Below are 15,798 nucleotides of genomic sequence, written 5' to 3'. Positions count from 1 at the left end.
TCCCTCTCTCTTTCCATCCCTCTCTTCATTTCTCTCTCTCTACCTCCTTCTCTTTCCCTCCCTCCCTCTCTCTCTTTCCATCCCTCTCTTATTTTCTCTCTCTCTACCTCCTCTTTTCTTTCCCTCCCTCCCTCTCTCTTTCCATCCCTCTCTTCTTTTATCTCTCTCTACCTTCTCTTTTCTTTCCCTCCCTCCCTCTCTCTTTCCATCCCTCTCTTATTTTCTCTCTCTCTACCTCCTCTTTTCTTTCCCTCCCTCCCTCTCTCTCTTTCCATCCCTCTTTTTTTTCTCTCTCTACCTCCTTCTCTTTTCTTTCCCTCCCTCTCTCTCTTTCTCTTTCTCTTTCTCTCAGTCACCCACCCTTCCTCTCTCTCTCTCTCTCTCTCTCTCTCCTCTGTGTTCTCAGTAATTACTGGAGCTCCACTGCCCTTTGTGTGGGCCACATATTACCCCCTACAGCAGCAGGCAACCCTTGAGTAAACCCCACCTCCCTTCTCCCCCCTGATTCACCACACAGTGTCCATTCCCTCACCCCAAAGCTCTCTCCTCAGCCCTCACCCCAAAGCACTCCCCCAAACAACCTCTCCACACCCCCCTTAACACTATTCTGCTTATCCTTCCACGACCCCCCCCCTCCACACACACGCACACACACACTCTCCCCCAGCACCTGTGACTATATTTCCCTGACCCACACCAGATGGTTGGCCCCCTGGTATCAATGGCAAGGCCCTCTGCAAACAGAGGCAGTTGTGGCACATTGGGCAGAGGTTGGCCACGTCTTGCGGATTACAATATACACACACACACACACACACACACACACACACACACACACACACACACACACACACACACACACACACACACACACACACACACACACACACACACACACACACACACACAGAGTATACAGATTGCATGTCTCTCCAGTACAATAGCAGTGATGTAACAGTTTTGCTTCCGTCCCTCTCCTCACCGCTACCTGGGCTTGAACCAGGGACCCTCTGCACACATCAACAACTGCCTCCCACGAAGCATCGTTACCTATTGCTCCACAAAAGCCCCGGCCATTTGAACAGGTACTTCAAGGTATCAGAGCGAGTGACGTCACCGATTGAAACGCTATTAGCGCACACCCCGCTAACTAGCTAGCCATTTCACACCGGGTACATAAACAGTGTTGTCAGTGGTGCTAGTTGTAATGGTATCAAATGGACACACACGCGAAGTAACTACCCTGGCACGCTGTGTGTGTTTTCATGCACCGTTTCGAGCTCTGATGCTGCTGATGGTCATTAGTAGCCTACCAAACCTACCAAACTGGTACTCAGCACTCTACTGTCCCTCTAATCACTCTGACATCCACTCAAATGTTTTCAAAAATCTAATCAAACAACTTCATGAGAGCCCATGACCTCATGTTGTGAAACATTTCAATAGTCAATGCAATTGCGCAAGATAACAGATTGATGGCCTCTACTAAAAAGAGGAGGATCCCATCAGCTTTCTATAGGCTAGGCCTACTATATTTACTTTATTAACTTTCCTAATATTAAGCACATTGCTTATATTTACAACAGGTGTATAGCCTACCTGGCTGGCATTAAAATAAACCACGGGGAAAAGCGTCCTCCATTCGATATTTATTTGCATAGATTACATTTATTTTTTCCACTGCCCCTGTTTCTAGACAGGGGCAGTGTCCATCTAAATCAAAACAAATTTCACACATATATTATTTAGCATATGTAAAGAGAAGATTAATAGTCTGATGGGTGACACTATTACCCTATCACTTGTGACTAATATATTATCACTTGTGCCCAGCATAAGAAACAATGGCTTTTTTTTGCAACTTTTTCGAATCATAGTTGTACACCGCATGTAGACTAGCCTATATGTTTTAAATAAGGTTTGTATCACAACTAAAGTGGTCAAATAACTTCTTAAAATGAAGCACATTAATCTGCTTTACAAGGGGAGTAGAGCCTAACTGGCATACATAAGCGGCGCGTGAGTTTCAAGTTTGGGGAAGAGAATTTTCACCATAAAAATGCACCTTTATAATAAAAGCATTACATGCATAATGCTGTTTTCCGCTAATGGAACATTCACGCTTATCACCTACTACCATGTGGGCAGTGCTGCGCTTATAATGTGAAGAAATAGCCTCATAGTTTAGCAGTTGCGTCCCCGATGTGCCTATCTTCACTTGTAGCCTGTGAGAAAGACCCGATCACGTGATGGAGCATGCAGCACTCAGGGAGAAGGGCACAAAGGCCACTGGCTGCAAAAGGCATGGATTTCTTTTAGGGTGCATTACGGCCACACAAAGGGGATGCCGCTGTGAAATTCTAGACATTATCAAATTCTTGTCAAATTGTCAAATTGTGAATGAGTGACTGATGTAGTGTGTATAGCCCGCGCAAAAAAAACAAAGCAGAGCTCATGCCTTTCAAGCAACTTTTTTGAAATCATCATTAGAGTTGCATCATGCAGCCTTACAATGTATTAAACATCTAAACATATAGCCCAACATTTGTAGAACAACTAAAGTTACATTAATAACTCTAAATTAAGCATATAGGAATACCTATTTCTTGGTTAACCGCTCAACACAGAATAGCCGTGCACACTCCCTCAAATAATTTGGAGAAAATGTCCTTTCTAATTTATTCAGCTTTGTTCAATTGTATTCTTCATACTATAAAATAATGCCACGGAATTCTAAGCAAATCTTGTCTGCTAAATGAACTAGTGTAGCCCACAGCCATTTGGCAGAGCCAGATCAGGACCTAACATAAGGACAACTCAGAGTATGCTATTCTGTTCTTCTGAAATAGACTAAATTTTCTTCATATCATGCTTTTTTGACCTGTTTAAAATAAATAATGGATTTATTGTGAAGGTGTACTGTATCACATGGAATTATTAGACTTTTTAAAATGTAGATGTTCCAGACAGGCTGGCAGGCAGACAGACAGGCAGACAGACAGACAGACAGACAGGCAGACAGGCAGGCAGGCTTACAGAGAGAGAGAAACAGAGACAGGCAGACAGACAGACACAGACAAGCAAACATACAGACAGAGAGAAACAGACAGTGCGACAGGCAGGCAGGCAGACAGGCTGGCAGGGAGGGGGATAATGTGCATTAATCAGGGAGAAGCCCAGGCCATATGTCTGCTTAATGCAGGAGACTGCTGGCCAGGGACTTCAGCTTCACAACATAAACAATTAGCCTCATGTCAGGAAGAGGAGCAGCTTTACTGTAACACAAGTGTGAGGGTACAGTGTGTGTGTGTGTGTGTGTGTGTGTGTGTGTGTGTGTGTGTGTGTGTGTGTGTGTGTGTGTGTGTGTGTGTGTGTGTGTGTGTGTGTTGTGTGTGTGTGTGTGTGTGTGTGTGTGTGTGTGTGTGTGTGTGTGTGTGTGTGTGTGTGTGTGTGTGTGTGTGTGTGTGTGTGTGTGTGTGTGTGTGTGTGTGTGTGTGTGTGTGTGTGTGTGTGTGTGTGTGTGTGTGTGTGTGCATAACATATTAGGACATGTATGCCAGTCTCACATTTGAATTCTCAAATGTAATAATTGTTTTTCACAATCCATACAGTCTCATACAATGTTATGTGTTATTGTCCAAAAAGGTTGTTTTTGCCCATAACCATGCAGGATAAGATATAAACCATTAGCAGATGGTAGGGGATGACTCCCTGAGATCACACACACACACAAAGACACCAGACCCCTGTTATGTAATCCACCAGACAGTAAGACCCCCCCAACTCCCGGTGTCTCAATGCCAACATGGCGGAATCCTAAACTCAGTCATTTGTCCCCATACTGCACTCTCTTTTCAGGAATTCAACAAGAACATTCAGTTCCTAGTCAAAGAGGGATAACTTGACACAGAGAGAGGGCACAAAGACACAAACAAATATACAATGTAGACTACAATGTACAATGTCTTTTTTACTCTCCATCTTTGGGATGGAGAGTCCAGAGAGAAAGGGTGTTGACCAGAGTCCAGAGAGAAAGGGTGTTGACCAGACCAGAGAGAAAGGGTGTTGACCAGAGTCCAGAGAGAAAGGGTGTTGACCAGACCAGAGAGAAAGGGTGTTGACCAGACCAGAGAGAAAGGGTGTTGACCAGACCAGAGAGAAAGGTTGTTGACCAGACCAGAGAGAAAGGGTGTTGACCAGACCAGAGAGAAAGGGTGTTGACCAGACCAGAGAGAAAGGTTGTTGGCCAGACCAGAGAGAAAGGGTGTTGACCAGACCAGAGAGAAAGGGTGTTGACCAGACCAGAGAGAAAGGGTGTTGACCAGACCAGAGAGAAAGGGTGTTGACCAGACCAGAGAGAAAGGGTGTTGACCAGACCAGAGAGAAAGGTTGTTGACCAGACCAGAGAGAAAGGGTGTTGACCAGACCAGAGAGAAAGGGTGTTGACCAGACCAGAGAGAAAGGGTGTTGACCAGACTCCAGAGGTGTGTGTGTGTGACACGTGGCTGGCTGAAGTAGAGCGTGGCGAGAGGAGGGATGGGCGAGAGGAGAGGGTGGGGAAGGGGGAGTGGGGGGAAAGAGAAGGGGATGAAAGCCATGTGGTTGATGTTTGTAAATAGTATACAGCGTTGCTCTGGTATTGTAGCGGAGAGGAGGGAAGAGAGATCAGTAGACAGGCCACACATGAGCAGGGACACAGAAATCACTCGCGCACACTAAAACAGAGACATACACACATGCACACACACACAGACACACACACACAAATAAATCAAAACACTCACTCACGCTCGCTGCCTGCCACTCCGCAGCTGCGCCAGTTTCCATGGCAACGGTGGCGAAAGATGTTGGAAGAGCAGAGTGTGTGTGTGTGTTCATATCCACTTGAAGTGTGTGTGCGAGTGGTTGTGGTGAGATTTATATGGATTGCTGAGGCAATGGATTCTAAGGACTCAGCTCTTTTCCCTTTGAGAGACAAACACTAGTCTGTCAGGGCAGTCAAATAAACAGAGATGGTAAGACAGGAGCTGGATGGGGCTCTTAAAGGGCAATTCCACCAATTTTCATTATCTCCCGCACCATACCAGTGTCCACACAGGTGAAAAAAAAGGCGATTCTATGATCTGTGGTTAAAAAGAGAAGAAGAAAAGGCCCCAAAAAATGCTTCTGTGACATCACAGGGTAGGATTAAAAGTAAGAAAAACAATGATTTTCAAAACCTGCAACTAGTTTCTAGCTAGAGGGAGGGCATTTTCTTGCTCCCCACGTCCTCGCGTATCTCATAGTTTTTAAAAATCATTGTTTTTCAAATTATTTAATTTCTTTATACAAAATGTAGAAATGGGCTGTTGTCACATATGTTGACACTGGTATTGTGCTGGAGATAATGAAACTGAGGTTGAAAAGTGGTGGAGTTAACTTTAAATGATACAACCCCTACTCAGACAGAAACAGTACAGAAACCTGGTATTGATTTATATTATATTACATGTTTGCTTTGGCAATGTTACTTCTCACATTTTTCATGACAATAAAGCTTCTTGAATTGAAAGTGAGTGAGTGAGACAGTCAGAAAGAGAGAGATATTTAAATACTTCTACTGATGTGTTGTCCACAGTATCAGTGACAACGAATGATTCATGTCCACACAGAGGTGTTGATTTTCAATGTCTATTTATTTGTCAAAATGAGGTATTTCAAAGTGCTGAGTTGGAGCACTACATGTAAATTATATGAATGAAAAAAACCATCTTATATCCGCTCACCCAGAAAGTTCTATAAACCCGACAGTTACAAATATTTAAACAAATGGAGAGAAATAAAGAGAAAGGGTGATAAAACACATTTTTGATAGAGAGAGGAAGAAAAATGGACGAGATAAAGAGATATCTACCGAGAACTCATTTTCCGTACGAAAATATAACTATCAAATTTAGTATGTATCACAGTCACACTAAAGGGTAATAAAGGTGTAGAATTAGAATCATGGTACAATACAAAGCAGGGGGAAAAAAAGTTTTATATTACAAAGTTTCGTTGCCCTCGAGGCATTGCAGTACTTTTTTAATAAAGTTTCCAGTCTAGTTATTGGCAGCTTTTGGACATAAAATGTATAAAAACTCAAAGATAAAAATGTATATAAAACAAGGCAGATTCTGAGTGTATTTGTCTGTTATTTACAGTAGTTATTTACAAAAGTGTCGGCTAGCAAGGTGCACATTATACCGTGGTTTCCTGGTGTACTAGTGTCTTCCGTTTGCAGTGGTGAAGGCGTAGAAAGCATTTTCTGCTACTAAATGTGAACTTTGAACTCTCCAACCAACTCTGATGCTATGCCCAGTGTGTATTCATTAGGCACACAATGGAGCAAAATGGAATGAAACAGAGAGGGAATACCTGATCGTGTCCATTGAGAAATGCTTATTTTCACTTTCCGTTGCAAAACATTTTGCCACGATGTGACCTCATGAACAAGACCCCTTTGAAAGTCACCTGGTTTGGGTTAGGGCTATAAGTGTCACATTGAGTACAACAAGAAACAACAAGAAATAGAGAGAGGCTCCCTCTCTTCTTTCCTTCTCCTCCCTCCTTCTATTCTCTTCTTTCCTTCTTCTCAATGTGACCGGATTGAAAAAACGTAGAACCCTAAACATTCTTAACGTCAACAAATGTGCAAAAAAAGTGGCGTCAGTGAATGTCCCATCCACCCCGTCATTTGTCACTCACGTGTTTGTGTGTGTGTGCGCGTGTGTGTGTGTATATACATATATATAAGTTGAGACAAAGCGAGGGGGGTCATCTGGGTGTGTCTGAGTGTATATGTGTGTGTGTGTGTGTGTGTGTGTGTGTGTGTGTGTGTGTGTGTGTGTGTGTGTGTGTGTGTGTGTGTGTGTGTGTGTGTCCGTGTGTATATATCAAATGTTATTTGTTACATGCGCCGAATACTACAGTGAAATGCTTACTTACAAGCCCTTAACCAACAATGCAGTTTTAAGAAAAGCATTTTTTATATGTGTGTGTGTCTATGTGTGTGTGTCTATGTGTGTGTGTCTGTGTGCCTGTGTGCCTGTGTGTGCCTGTGTGTGTGTGTGTGTGTGTGTGTGTGTGTGTGTGTGTGTGTGTGTGTGTGTGTGTGTGTGTGTGTGTGTGTGTGTGTGTGTGTGTGTGTGTGTGTGTGTGTGTGTGTCTATGTCTGTGTGTCTATGTCTGTGTGTATATGTATATGTATGCGTCATGTGCCACTAAAAAGTTTTAGCAAGTCCTGGCCTGCTCAAGTCGCTTCATTAGCTGTTGCCTCCGCGCCTGCAGCCGGTCCTTCTCCTGAGTCAGCCGCAGTTCGTCCGTCTCCAGCGACGACACATACTCCGCCGCTTTCTTCAAGATCAGCACCTTGGCCGCCTTCTCGTTCCTCGCCAGCTCGGGCACATGATCGCGGAGCGTGAGGAAACTTGAGCGCAGGTCGTTGCGCCGCTGGCGTTCAAGGATGTTGTGGTTTCGCCGCCGTTCGGAGTCTTCGGAGTCGGAGTTACCGGAGGAGCCGCCGCGTGGGCTACTGGCACCGCTGGCGTGGCGTTTGGATCTAGAACCCGCCATTGTTGATGATGGCACAGTCAGGGAGCCGCAGAATGTTGAGGATGATAGTGATGATGATGATGATGATGAAGAGGGGGCACGGGAGTATTGACGAGGAGCGTTAGAGGACTTGTGTTTCTTGGAGGGGGGCGCGTGGTCGTCGTCGGAGGCGTACGGCGAGGGAGCAGCGTAGTTGTGCTGCTGCTGGTGGACCGAGCTCCGCTTGAGAATCAACTCCTGCCCATGACAGTTTGACCCCGCAGACCCCCGGTTGCTGACGAATCGGCTCACGACACCAGATGAGGCCACGGCCCCAGAAGCGGTGCCCGTCTTCGACCTCACCGAGATGGTGACCGTGCCAGTTGCCATGGGCGACAAGCCACGCCGCTTCTCCACAGTGACCACATCGATCTCTTCGCCGTCTGAGTCGTCATCGTCCTCCTCCTCATCTTCCTCCTCATCTTCGTCATCATCTTCATCATCTTCTTCTGGGAAAGGAAATAAGAAGTGTGAGTTGGTTAATCGTTCTGACTCACCAACTGCGGGAACTATGTCACCTATGGGTGCTCACAGGTGACAGGTCAAATCAAATTAATTGGTCACATAGACATGGTTAGCAGATGTGAGTGTAGTGGAATGCTTGTGCTTCTAGTTCGGACAGTGCAACAATATCTAACAAGTGATATCTAACAATTCTACCTGTGTAAAGGAATGGAATAAGAATATATACATATATGGATGAGCAATGTCAGAGCTGCATAGGCTAAAACGCAATAGATAGTATAGAAACAGTATATACATATGAGATGGGTAATGGTGTGTGTGTGTGTGTGCGCGCATGTGTGTGTGTGTGCGTGTGTGTAGATGCCTGTCAGCGTTCATGCTCACGTGTGTGTGTGTGTGTGCGCACGTGCGTGTGCGTGGGAAAAGTGAGAGCATTGCTCAACTCTCAGCTCTAGACTACTCTTACTGCTGACAGTCAGTCACTAATCTAGCCCACAGGCTTTTTACATGCTTCATCTTGTAGACTAGCCGGATTCTTTCCTGTTTTTCAGGCTATTCCTGCTAATCTTTATCCTCTACAGTTTGAGTTGTGTCCCTGTTCACTTGAACAGGTTCTGACATCCCCAGTTAGGCAGTTAGTGATGATGAAACGAGATATGCAAAGCATTTAACAGTCATATTCCTGATCAGTTTATCTTGAGGTGTTTCCCAAAAAAAGTAAGTTGACCTTTTTCAATATTTACCGGCTTCTTTATCTTTAGTACACCCGAGCTAAGACATGACAGCCGTGACTTATCAGAAGACGTATCATATAATACAAATAAACGAATAAAATAATCATGCGCAGGCCTCTTTGAAGTTGTAAGAAGAGGAAGTGGCGGATCGTGAAGCGGCAGGTGATTGAGGCCGGCAGCACCAGTTAAAATGCCTTTGTGAAAACAGCTATCATTATCAGCTAAGTCGTTCATAAAGCAGTGAGCCATTTTACAGCTTACTGTAACCCACTTCTCACGGCCAACCTCTCGGGAGGCAGTCTCTCTCTCTCTCTCTCACACACACACTGAGAAGTTGGCACGGGAATCAAAACACAACCACACCACAGGTTCTCAGCTGGGTGGTTATGGGGATGTCTGGCCTCTCCTCCTCTTTTCTCTCTTTCTCCTTTCCTCTTTTCCCTCTCTCCTCTCCTCTTTTCTCTCTCCTATTTTCTCCCACTCTCTCTCTAGACAGACCACATGTGAAGCTGAGACAGCCTGGGCAATTTGATATTTGGCTCAGAGGGAAAGGGGGTAGGGTAGTACTAGTGAGTCTATCTCTAGGGGTAGATGTCAATAGTATAAAGTGACATCCTCTCCTCGTCTCCTTTCCTCATCCTGCATTGATGTGAAAGGGCTGGTCTGGTGAAAGCCAACACCTGGTTTTCCAAAATATCAGTGCAGATGAAGACGAGAGGGTGAAGTGAGGGAGCCACTTTAAACTATTGACATGTATCCTTCATGAATAATGTACAGATACACATGTCACAGGTGCCTTTGGCTTCCAAGTATACTGTAGGCTATCATACTGTAAGCTATCATAATGCAGACTATCATACTGTAAGCTATCATAATGCAGACTATCATAATGCAGACTATCATACTGTAGGCTATCATACTGTAAGCTATCATAATGCAGACTATCATAATGCAGACTATCATACTGTAGGCTATCATACTGTAAGCTATCATAATGCAGACTATCATACTGCAGTCTATCATGCTGTAGACTAACATACTGCAGGCTATCATACTGTAGGCTATCATACTGCAGGCTATCATGCTGTAGGCTAACATACTGCAGGCTATCATACTGTAGGCTATCATACTGAAGGCTATCATAATGCAGACTATCATACTGCAGGCTATCATACTGTAGGCTAACATACTGTAAGCTATCATAATGCAGACTATCATGATGTAGGCTAACATACTGCAGGCTATCATAATGCATATCATGCTGTAGGCTATCATAATGCAGGCTATCAAGCTGTAGGCTAACATACTGCAGGCTATCATAATGCAGAATATCATGCTGTAGGCTATCAGAATGCAGGCTATCATACTGTAAGCTATCATAATGCAGACTATCATGCTGTAGGCTACCATACTGCAGAATATCATGCTGCAGGCTATCATAATGCAGAATATCATGCTGTAGGCTATCAGAATGCAGGCTATCATACTGTAAGCTATCATAATGCAGACTATCATGCTGTAGGCTACCATACTGCAGAATATCATGCTGCAGGCTATCTTAATGAAGACTATCATGCTGTAGGCTATCATACTGCAGGCTATCATAATGCAGAATATCATGCTGTAGGCTATCATACTGCAGGCAATCATACTGCAGGCAATCATACTGTAAGCTATCATAATGCAGAATATCATGATGTAGGCTATCTAATAAGTGTTTTATGTGTCAGCATTTGATTCTAGAATCATTCCTCTATCTGATATTGGGGGCCAAATGCAGGAGGCCTATTCTGTGCCTATTGGTATTTAGCATGGATAGGGTATCTGAAGGTATCTATATAGACACGTCTATATCTGCCTTTCAAGCATGCAGTGTGTCTACAATTCTATTTTATGGTGAGGTAAGCTCGGATAAAAGACAGAGAGACGCGACTTAACACTGCCAGCGTCAGAAGAGGCCCTAGCACATTTTTTTATCTCCAGGCTGGCGGGGCAGGGGGGGTGGGGTGGAGCGGCGCCAGAGAGACAGCTGTCGAGATGGGAGCGCCTGTTCAAAGCTGTCAGCCCCCTAAAGAAAATGGGCTCTCCCCCTCCTCTTCTCTCCAGCTCTCTTTCTTTCTTCCGCGGGCCGGTCAAAGGGGGTGTGTTTTGGCAAGGCACTATAGCTCGAGCCTCGAGGCGGCGCTGCCAAGTTGGAAGTCTTTCTCTTTTTTTACTACCGTTTCACAGACGCGCCACAAAGAACTATAGTAAAGACTCACGTGGGTTTTTCGTAGGCCTACCAGACTTCCGTGGTAGTTGCCAAACGATACATGTATGCTCAACGAAGTTGGACCATTTAAGAATGTTCGAAGAACCTATTATCCTGTTATTACAAAGGTTTTATTGTCCACTTTGTTGTTATCGACCGACCCCCCTTTACAAACCACACCCACACACATCCTCAACACCGAACACAATAGTCGCTATAAATGGCATTTTACAAAATGACGTCTAGTTTACTCGGGTTGAACATTGAGTAGGCCTAAGCAATTTCACACCTATGGAGCCCTAGGTATTTCCAAATCCTTGCGTAAAGTGCTTAATCATAGCCTCCAACGAACCTTATCAATAAGTCCGTTTACTTCTGTATGTCTGCTTGCACGGAGGCATCAAGTAGAGCCTGCATTGCCCTTTACAACCCGAGTGTCTAGTTGTTCGGTGTCTTTTTGTTGGATGCCAACTGGGTCTAAATCAGTAATGCACACAATCCTCCAATTTTACAGCTATCTGCCGGATGAAGCGCCTGCCTATTACATAAACCCTCTCACGCACTGTCACCACCATTTACTGTCGGCATGTGGAAAGTAACTACGTAATCCGATTCTGTGCCTGTCATATGAACTTTCAATCACCCCAATTAGCACTAGCCTAATAATAATAACAATAATAACGTAGCAGAATAACGTCAATTCAACAAAATAAAACTGGGTATGTGGATGAGTATTGTGTTGTTGGGCTATCTGCTGTTGTACTGTAGGCACTGTAACCAAAACAAAAGCTATTGTGCGCATTCATCCTCGCCAAAAGTATCTGCTTACCAGAGTCGCTCGGAGTTTCCTCTGCGCTACAGTGGGCAGAAGTGGCGGGGGCCGTCCCAGGCGAACATCTGCTGCTGCTGCTACCGTTTCTTTTGTTGATGGGAAAAGGGAAGACTATGGTGGGGTCCACACTCAGCTCCGGCGCCTTGGTTGTGATGGCGGCGGCGGTAGTGACATTTTTACTAACTCCACAGGCAGCCGCGGTGGAGATGGCTTTGCCTAGCTTTTCTGTGACCACCCTCTGGAGCTTTTCCCTGGCCGAGAAGCCGCTCCACATACAGTCCTGAATGATAATGGAGTTGGGGTTACTATCCAAAGCGGAGCAGCCGCCGAACAGGTCTCCGTCCGACGCGCCCCAAATATCGTCTTCGGGCAGAAACAGGAGCTCTGAAGCCCAGTCGCAGCCCAGCGGGTCGCCTAATCCAAAACCCATTGGACCTGCTGCCGAGTCGCCCCTGTCCCCCCCGGACGCGAAGGCCAGCTCCCCCGGTAGCGCCGCTCGGCTCGGGGAGAGGGGCGGCGTGGGCAGCAACTCGAATTTCTTCCAGATGTCCTCTCCGGGTGGCGCAGAGTCGGGACCGCAGAAATAGAAGTCATCCTCACCCGGGTAGAAGCAGGGTTGTAGAGAGTCGAACTCCATATCGGAATTTTTACCTATAATCGCCGGCATTTTATCCCACACTTGGAAAGCCTGCAAAGAGGGATAGTTTAGACACAATGGAATAAGACACACACCAACATAAAGTTCCTATCGAAAAGAACAGATAACTAACACCTTATGCACAACATTCTACAGTCAGTCCTAAAAGTCTTACAAATCCATTGGAAAGCACAGAGGCCAGTGCGCGTAAAATGTGTGGAAAGTCAGCTTTCCACACTTCTTGGCATTATTCACACAGTAATACCACAGGGGGCAATTATAATAAGTATTAAAACACATATCTATGTTAAAGTCACATGACAATTCAATTCGTTTTAAGGATGACCATTTTGTAGTCAAAATAGAGAGAAAAATGTAAGCGACACTTTCCCCCAAATATTGAAAGATGCTCACCTCGCGTTGACTTAGGTTGTGGTGTGAGTCGTGTTTTCTCGAATCTCGCAGTTCAGTGATAAACTAGATTAGGAGCACACATCTACTCTTGTGTCGCACAGACAGATCTCTGACACGCATTGTGCTGGGCTACGGAGTGTTATAGCCGACACTCAAATCTCTCTCTGAGTTGGAGGCAAGACTCCACCCACTTAGGGGCGGGGTGAGTGTGGTAGACTGCAGCGCTGCGGCGTGAGGCGGACGGGCTGGCAGTGTAGGCTCCTATAGGGTCGTCACTAGTTACCACTGCCACAAAGTCATAAACCCCGCAATTTCAACAATTTATATTCTTAAAATGTGATTTTAAACCTAACCCTAACATGAACCTTTACTTTAAACACATTTCGATCCGTATACCTAACCATAACCTTAAATTAATACAAAAAAAGCACATTTAATCTTTATGAATTTGTGGTTGTGGTAACTAGTGGAAACCCTCATATAGCCTGCGACGGGCTCCATTACCTCCCCAAAGAATAGATATTACATTATCATCCCTGAGCCTCCATTATGGCGAATTTCTTTCCCTTTTCAGAAACTGTTTGGGGAAAATTGTGGACAAATGTATAGAAAATAGACTTTGTTTTATGTATAAAGGCTCCACTAATAGATGACATAATGATTTGTTACCCAGCAACCTTTAACATAGCGTTTTGATGGAAGTAGGCCTGCTATTTGTTTAAAGATAATCATATCAGCTCGTATACTCAATCAATCAAATGTATTTATAAAGCCCTTTTTACATCAGCCGATGTCATCAAGTGTTATACAGAAACCCAGTCTAAAACCCCAAACAGCAAGCAATGCAGATGTAGAAGCACGGTTTATACTGTCTTGTTATTAGGAAAGTCACGATGGCTTGGCGCATTACCCAATGCTAGAGCTGAATTCAACTCTCACTATTGTCTGGGGGCATTGAGGTAACCGCATAGAATGATCAAAGATTCGGTATCACTGCGCCCTCACGCGGACACAGGATAACAGGAGGATGAACGCATCAATACCTTCATCGCTGTTGTACGTTATCTGCGGAGAATTGTCGAACCATGAGTTGTTTTTTATCATGAAGATAAAGTATGAACCTGTTATGTATAACTAATATAGGCTACTGATGAAACACATCCATACATTGAGTTGATTGGCTACGCTTTAAACCTATCATTATATGCTACTGATTAAACACATCCACACATTGAGTTGATTGGCTACGCTTTAAACCTATCATTATATGCTACTGATTAAACACATCCACACATTGAGTTGATAGGCTTTAAACCTACCATTATACTATTCTTTGTCTTCTTGGTCTACACACGTCCAGGGCGAGCAGAATCAGCTGCGCTCAAGGGTTGTAACGTAACTCCACTGGCAGCGGTTAATGTAGCCTGCAGTCATCCCATTCCCTTACTCTAATAACAGGTTTGACGGAAATGTATCTGTAATTACGCGCACGGGCGGCGCATTGGCACGGGCACAGATACAGTATATTCCCTATCGACTTCTTGAGAGAAACTGTTCTGTTTACTTCACAACCAAACCAAATGACACAGCACTTGTTCAATAACATGTTTGTTCTAACGAAATCACAAAGAGGATATCGAAAAATAAATGTATATTGGTCTATATGTCTTTTGTGTCCTATAAAGTCACTGTGAAACGAGTCCTGTGCAGTCAAGCTTTGATATAGTGGATAGGTTTTTAATCAGATGCAGTAAAATAAGACCTTTCCATATGTGATTACAGAAAAGACATGTACACAGGCTTACATATCTTTATTTTCTCTTTTAAACCACTGAGTAATTCTACTACTACTAGACTATAATCCCATGCAGTCAAATCAAGCGTTGATATTGTTGACGGGTTGTTATCAGAACCAATGGTGGAAGATGGGAGGGATGGTAAGGACCAGCAGCTGCTATCAGAGCAAGAAGAGTGGGAACTGGGATCTGTTTGGGAGGGGCAGGGCGTTTCCTGGGAATACCAATACCACCTCGAACACCAGTTCCCTGGGATTGGGACAAGGAAGACTGGATGGGAGCTGGGATGAGATGTTCACCCTTGTTTTCCTGTGACCCATAGGAACTGCTTCCTGTGTGAGAAAGATGGAGTAATAACTAAGAGAAAGAGAGAGAGACATGGGGAAGGGAGGGAGGGAGAAACTAAGAGGGAGAGAGAGATGGGGAGGGAGGGAGGGAGGTAGATGGAGGAAGGGAGCGATGAGAGAGAGAAGGAGGGAGAGAGAGGGAGGGAGACATGGAGAAGGGAGGTAGAGGGAGGAAGGGAGCGATGAGAGAGAGAAGGAGGGAGAGAGAGGGAGGGAGACATGGAGAAGGGAGGTAGGAAGAAACTAAGAGGGAGAGAGAGATGGGGAGGGAGGGAGGTAGAGGGAGGAAGGGAGCGATGAGAGAGAGAAGGAGGGAGAGAGAGGGAGGGAGAAATGGAGAAGGGAGGTAGGGAGAAACTAAGAGAGAGAGAGAGATGGAGAAGGGAGGGAGGGAGGGAGCGATGAGAGCGAGAGGGAGGGAGAGGGAGAGATGAGAAAGGGAGTGAGAGGGAGCAGAGAGCGAGAGAGAGAAGAAAGAAAGACAGAGGGAGTGAGGGAGGGAGCAGAGAGCGAGAGAGAGAAGAGAGAAAGACAGAGGGAGAGAGAGGAAAGTGGTGTTGGGGGAAAAATATACAACATTATAAATCCATGAACATGCTGGTCTTCTAGGCAGAGATGTGTAGAAAAAGCGATATCTCAGACTGACCAATAAAAATAAAATATTAAGATGGGAAAAAACACAGACACTGGACAAAGGAACTCTGCCTAGAA

At 44.9% G+C, this 15,798-nt stretch overlaps 1 protein-coding gene across 2 annotated transcripts; it reads right to left on the bottom strand.

The window, feature by feature from the left end:
* Positions 1-5,656: 5,656 nt before the first annotated feature.
* Positions 5,657-13,095, bottom strand: LOC129817721 (N-myc proto-oncogene protein-like). Of its 2 annotated transcripts, none has more exons than XM_055873221.1 (3): positions 12,945-13,095; positions 11,891-12,581; positions 5,657-8,060 (listed from the first exon to the last, which is right to left on the bottom strand). In XM_055873221.1, the coding sequence occupies exons 2-3, from the start codon at positions 12,558-12,560 to the stop codon at positions 7,252-7,254; spliced, it is 1,479 nt and encodes a 492-aa protein (XP_055729196.1). In that variant the 5' UTR covers positions 12,561-12,581; positions 12,945-13,095; the 3' UTR covers positions 5,657-7,251. The 2 variants fall into 2 exon arrangements, with proteins under 2 accessions (XP_055729196.1, XP_055729197.1); XM_055873222.1 differs by having other exon boundaries at positions 5,657-8,057.
* Between the last annotated feature and the right edge of the window lie 2,703 nt (positions 13,096-15,798).

This window comes from Salvelinus fontinalis, chromosome 20 (assembly GCF_029448725.1).
Source record: "Salvelinus fontinalis isolate EN_2023a chromosome 20, ASM2944872v1, whole genome shotgun sequence".
NCBI lineage: Eukaryota > Metazoa > Chordata > Actinopteri > Salmoniformes > Salmonidae > Salvelinus > Salvelinus fontinalis.
Note: the sequence above shows the minus strand (reverse complement) of the source record. Positions and strands in the feature narration are given on the sequence as shown.

Bases quoted from the DNA above. Each gene is read 5' to 3' on its own strand.
- LOC129817721 (XM_055873221.1), bottom strand. From the start codon at position 12,560: ATGCCGGCGATTATAGGTAAAAATTCCGATATGGAGTTCGACTCTCTA. The intron at 8,061-11,890 runs GTAAGCAGATAC...TTCCTTTCCCAG, and splicing joins GGAAACTCCGAGCGACTCTG to AAGAAGATGATGAAGATGAT.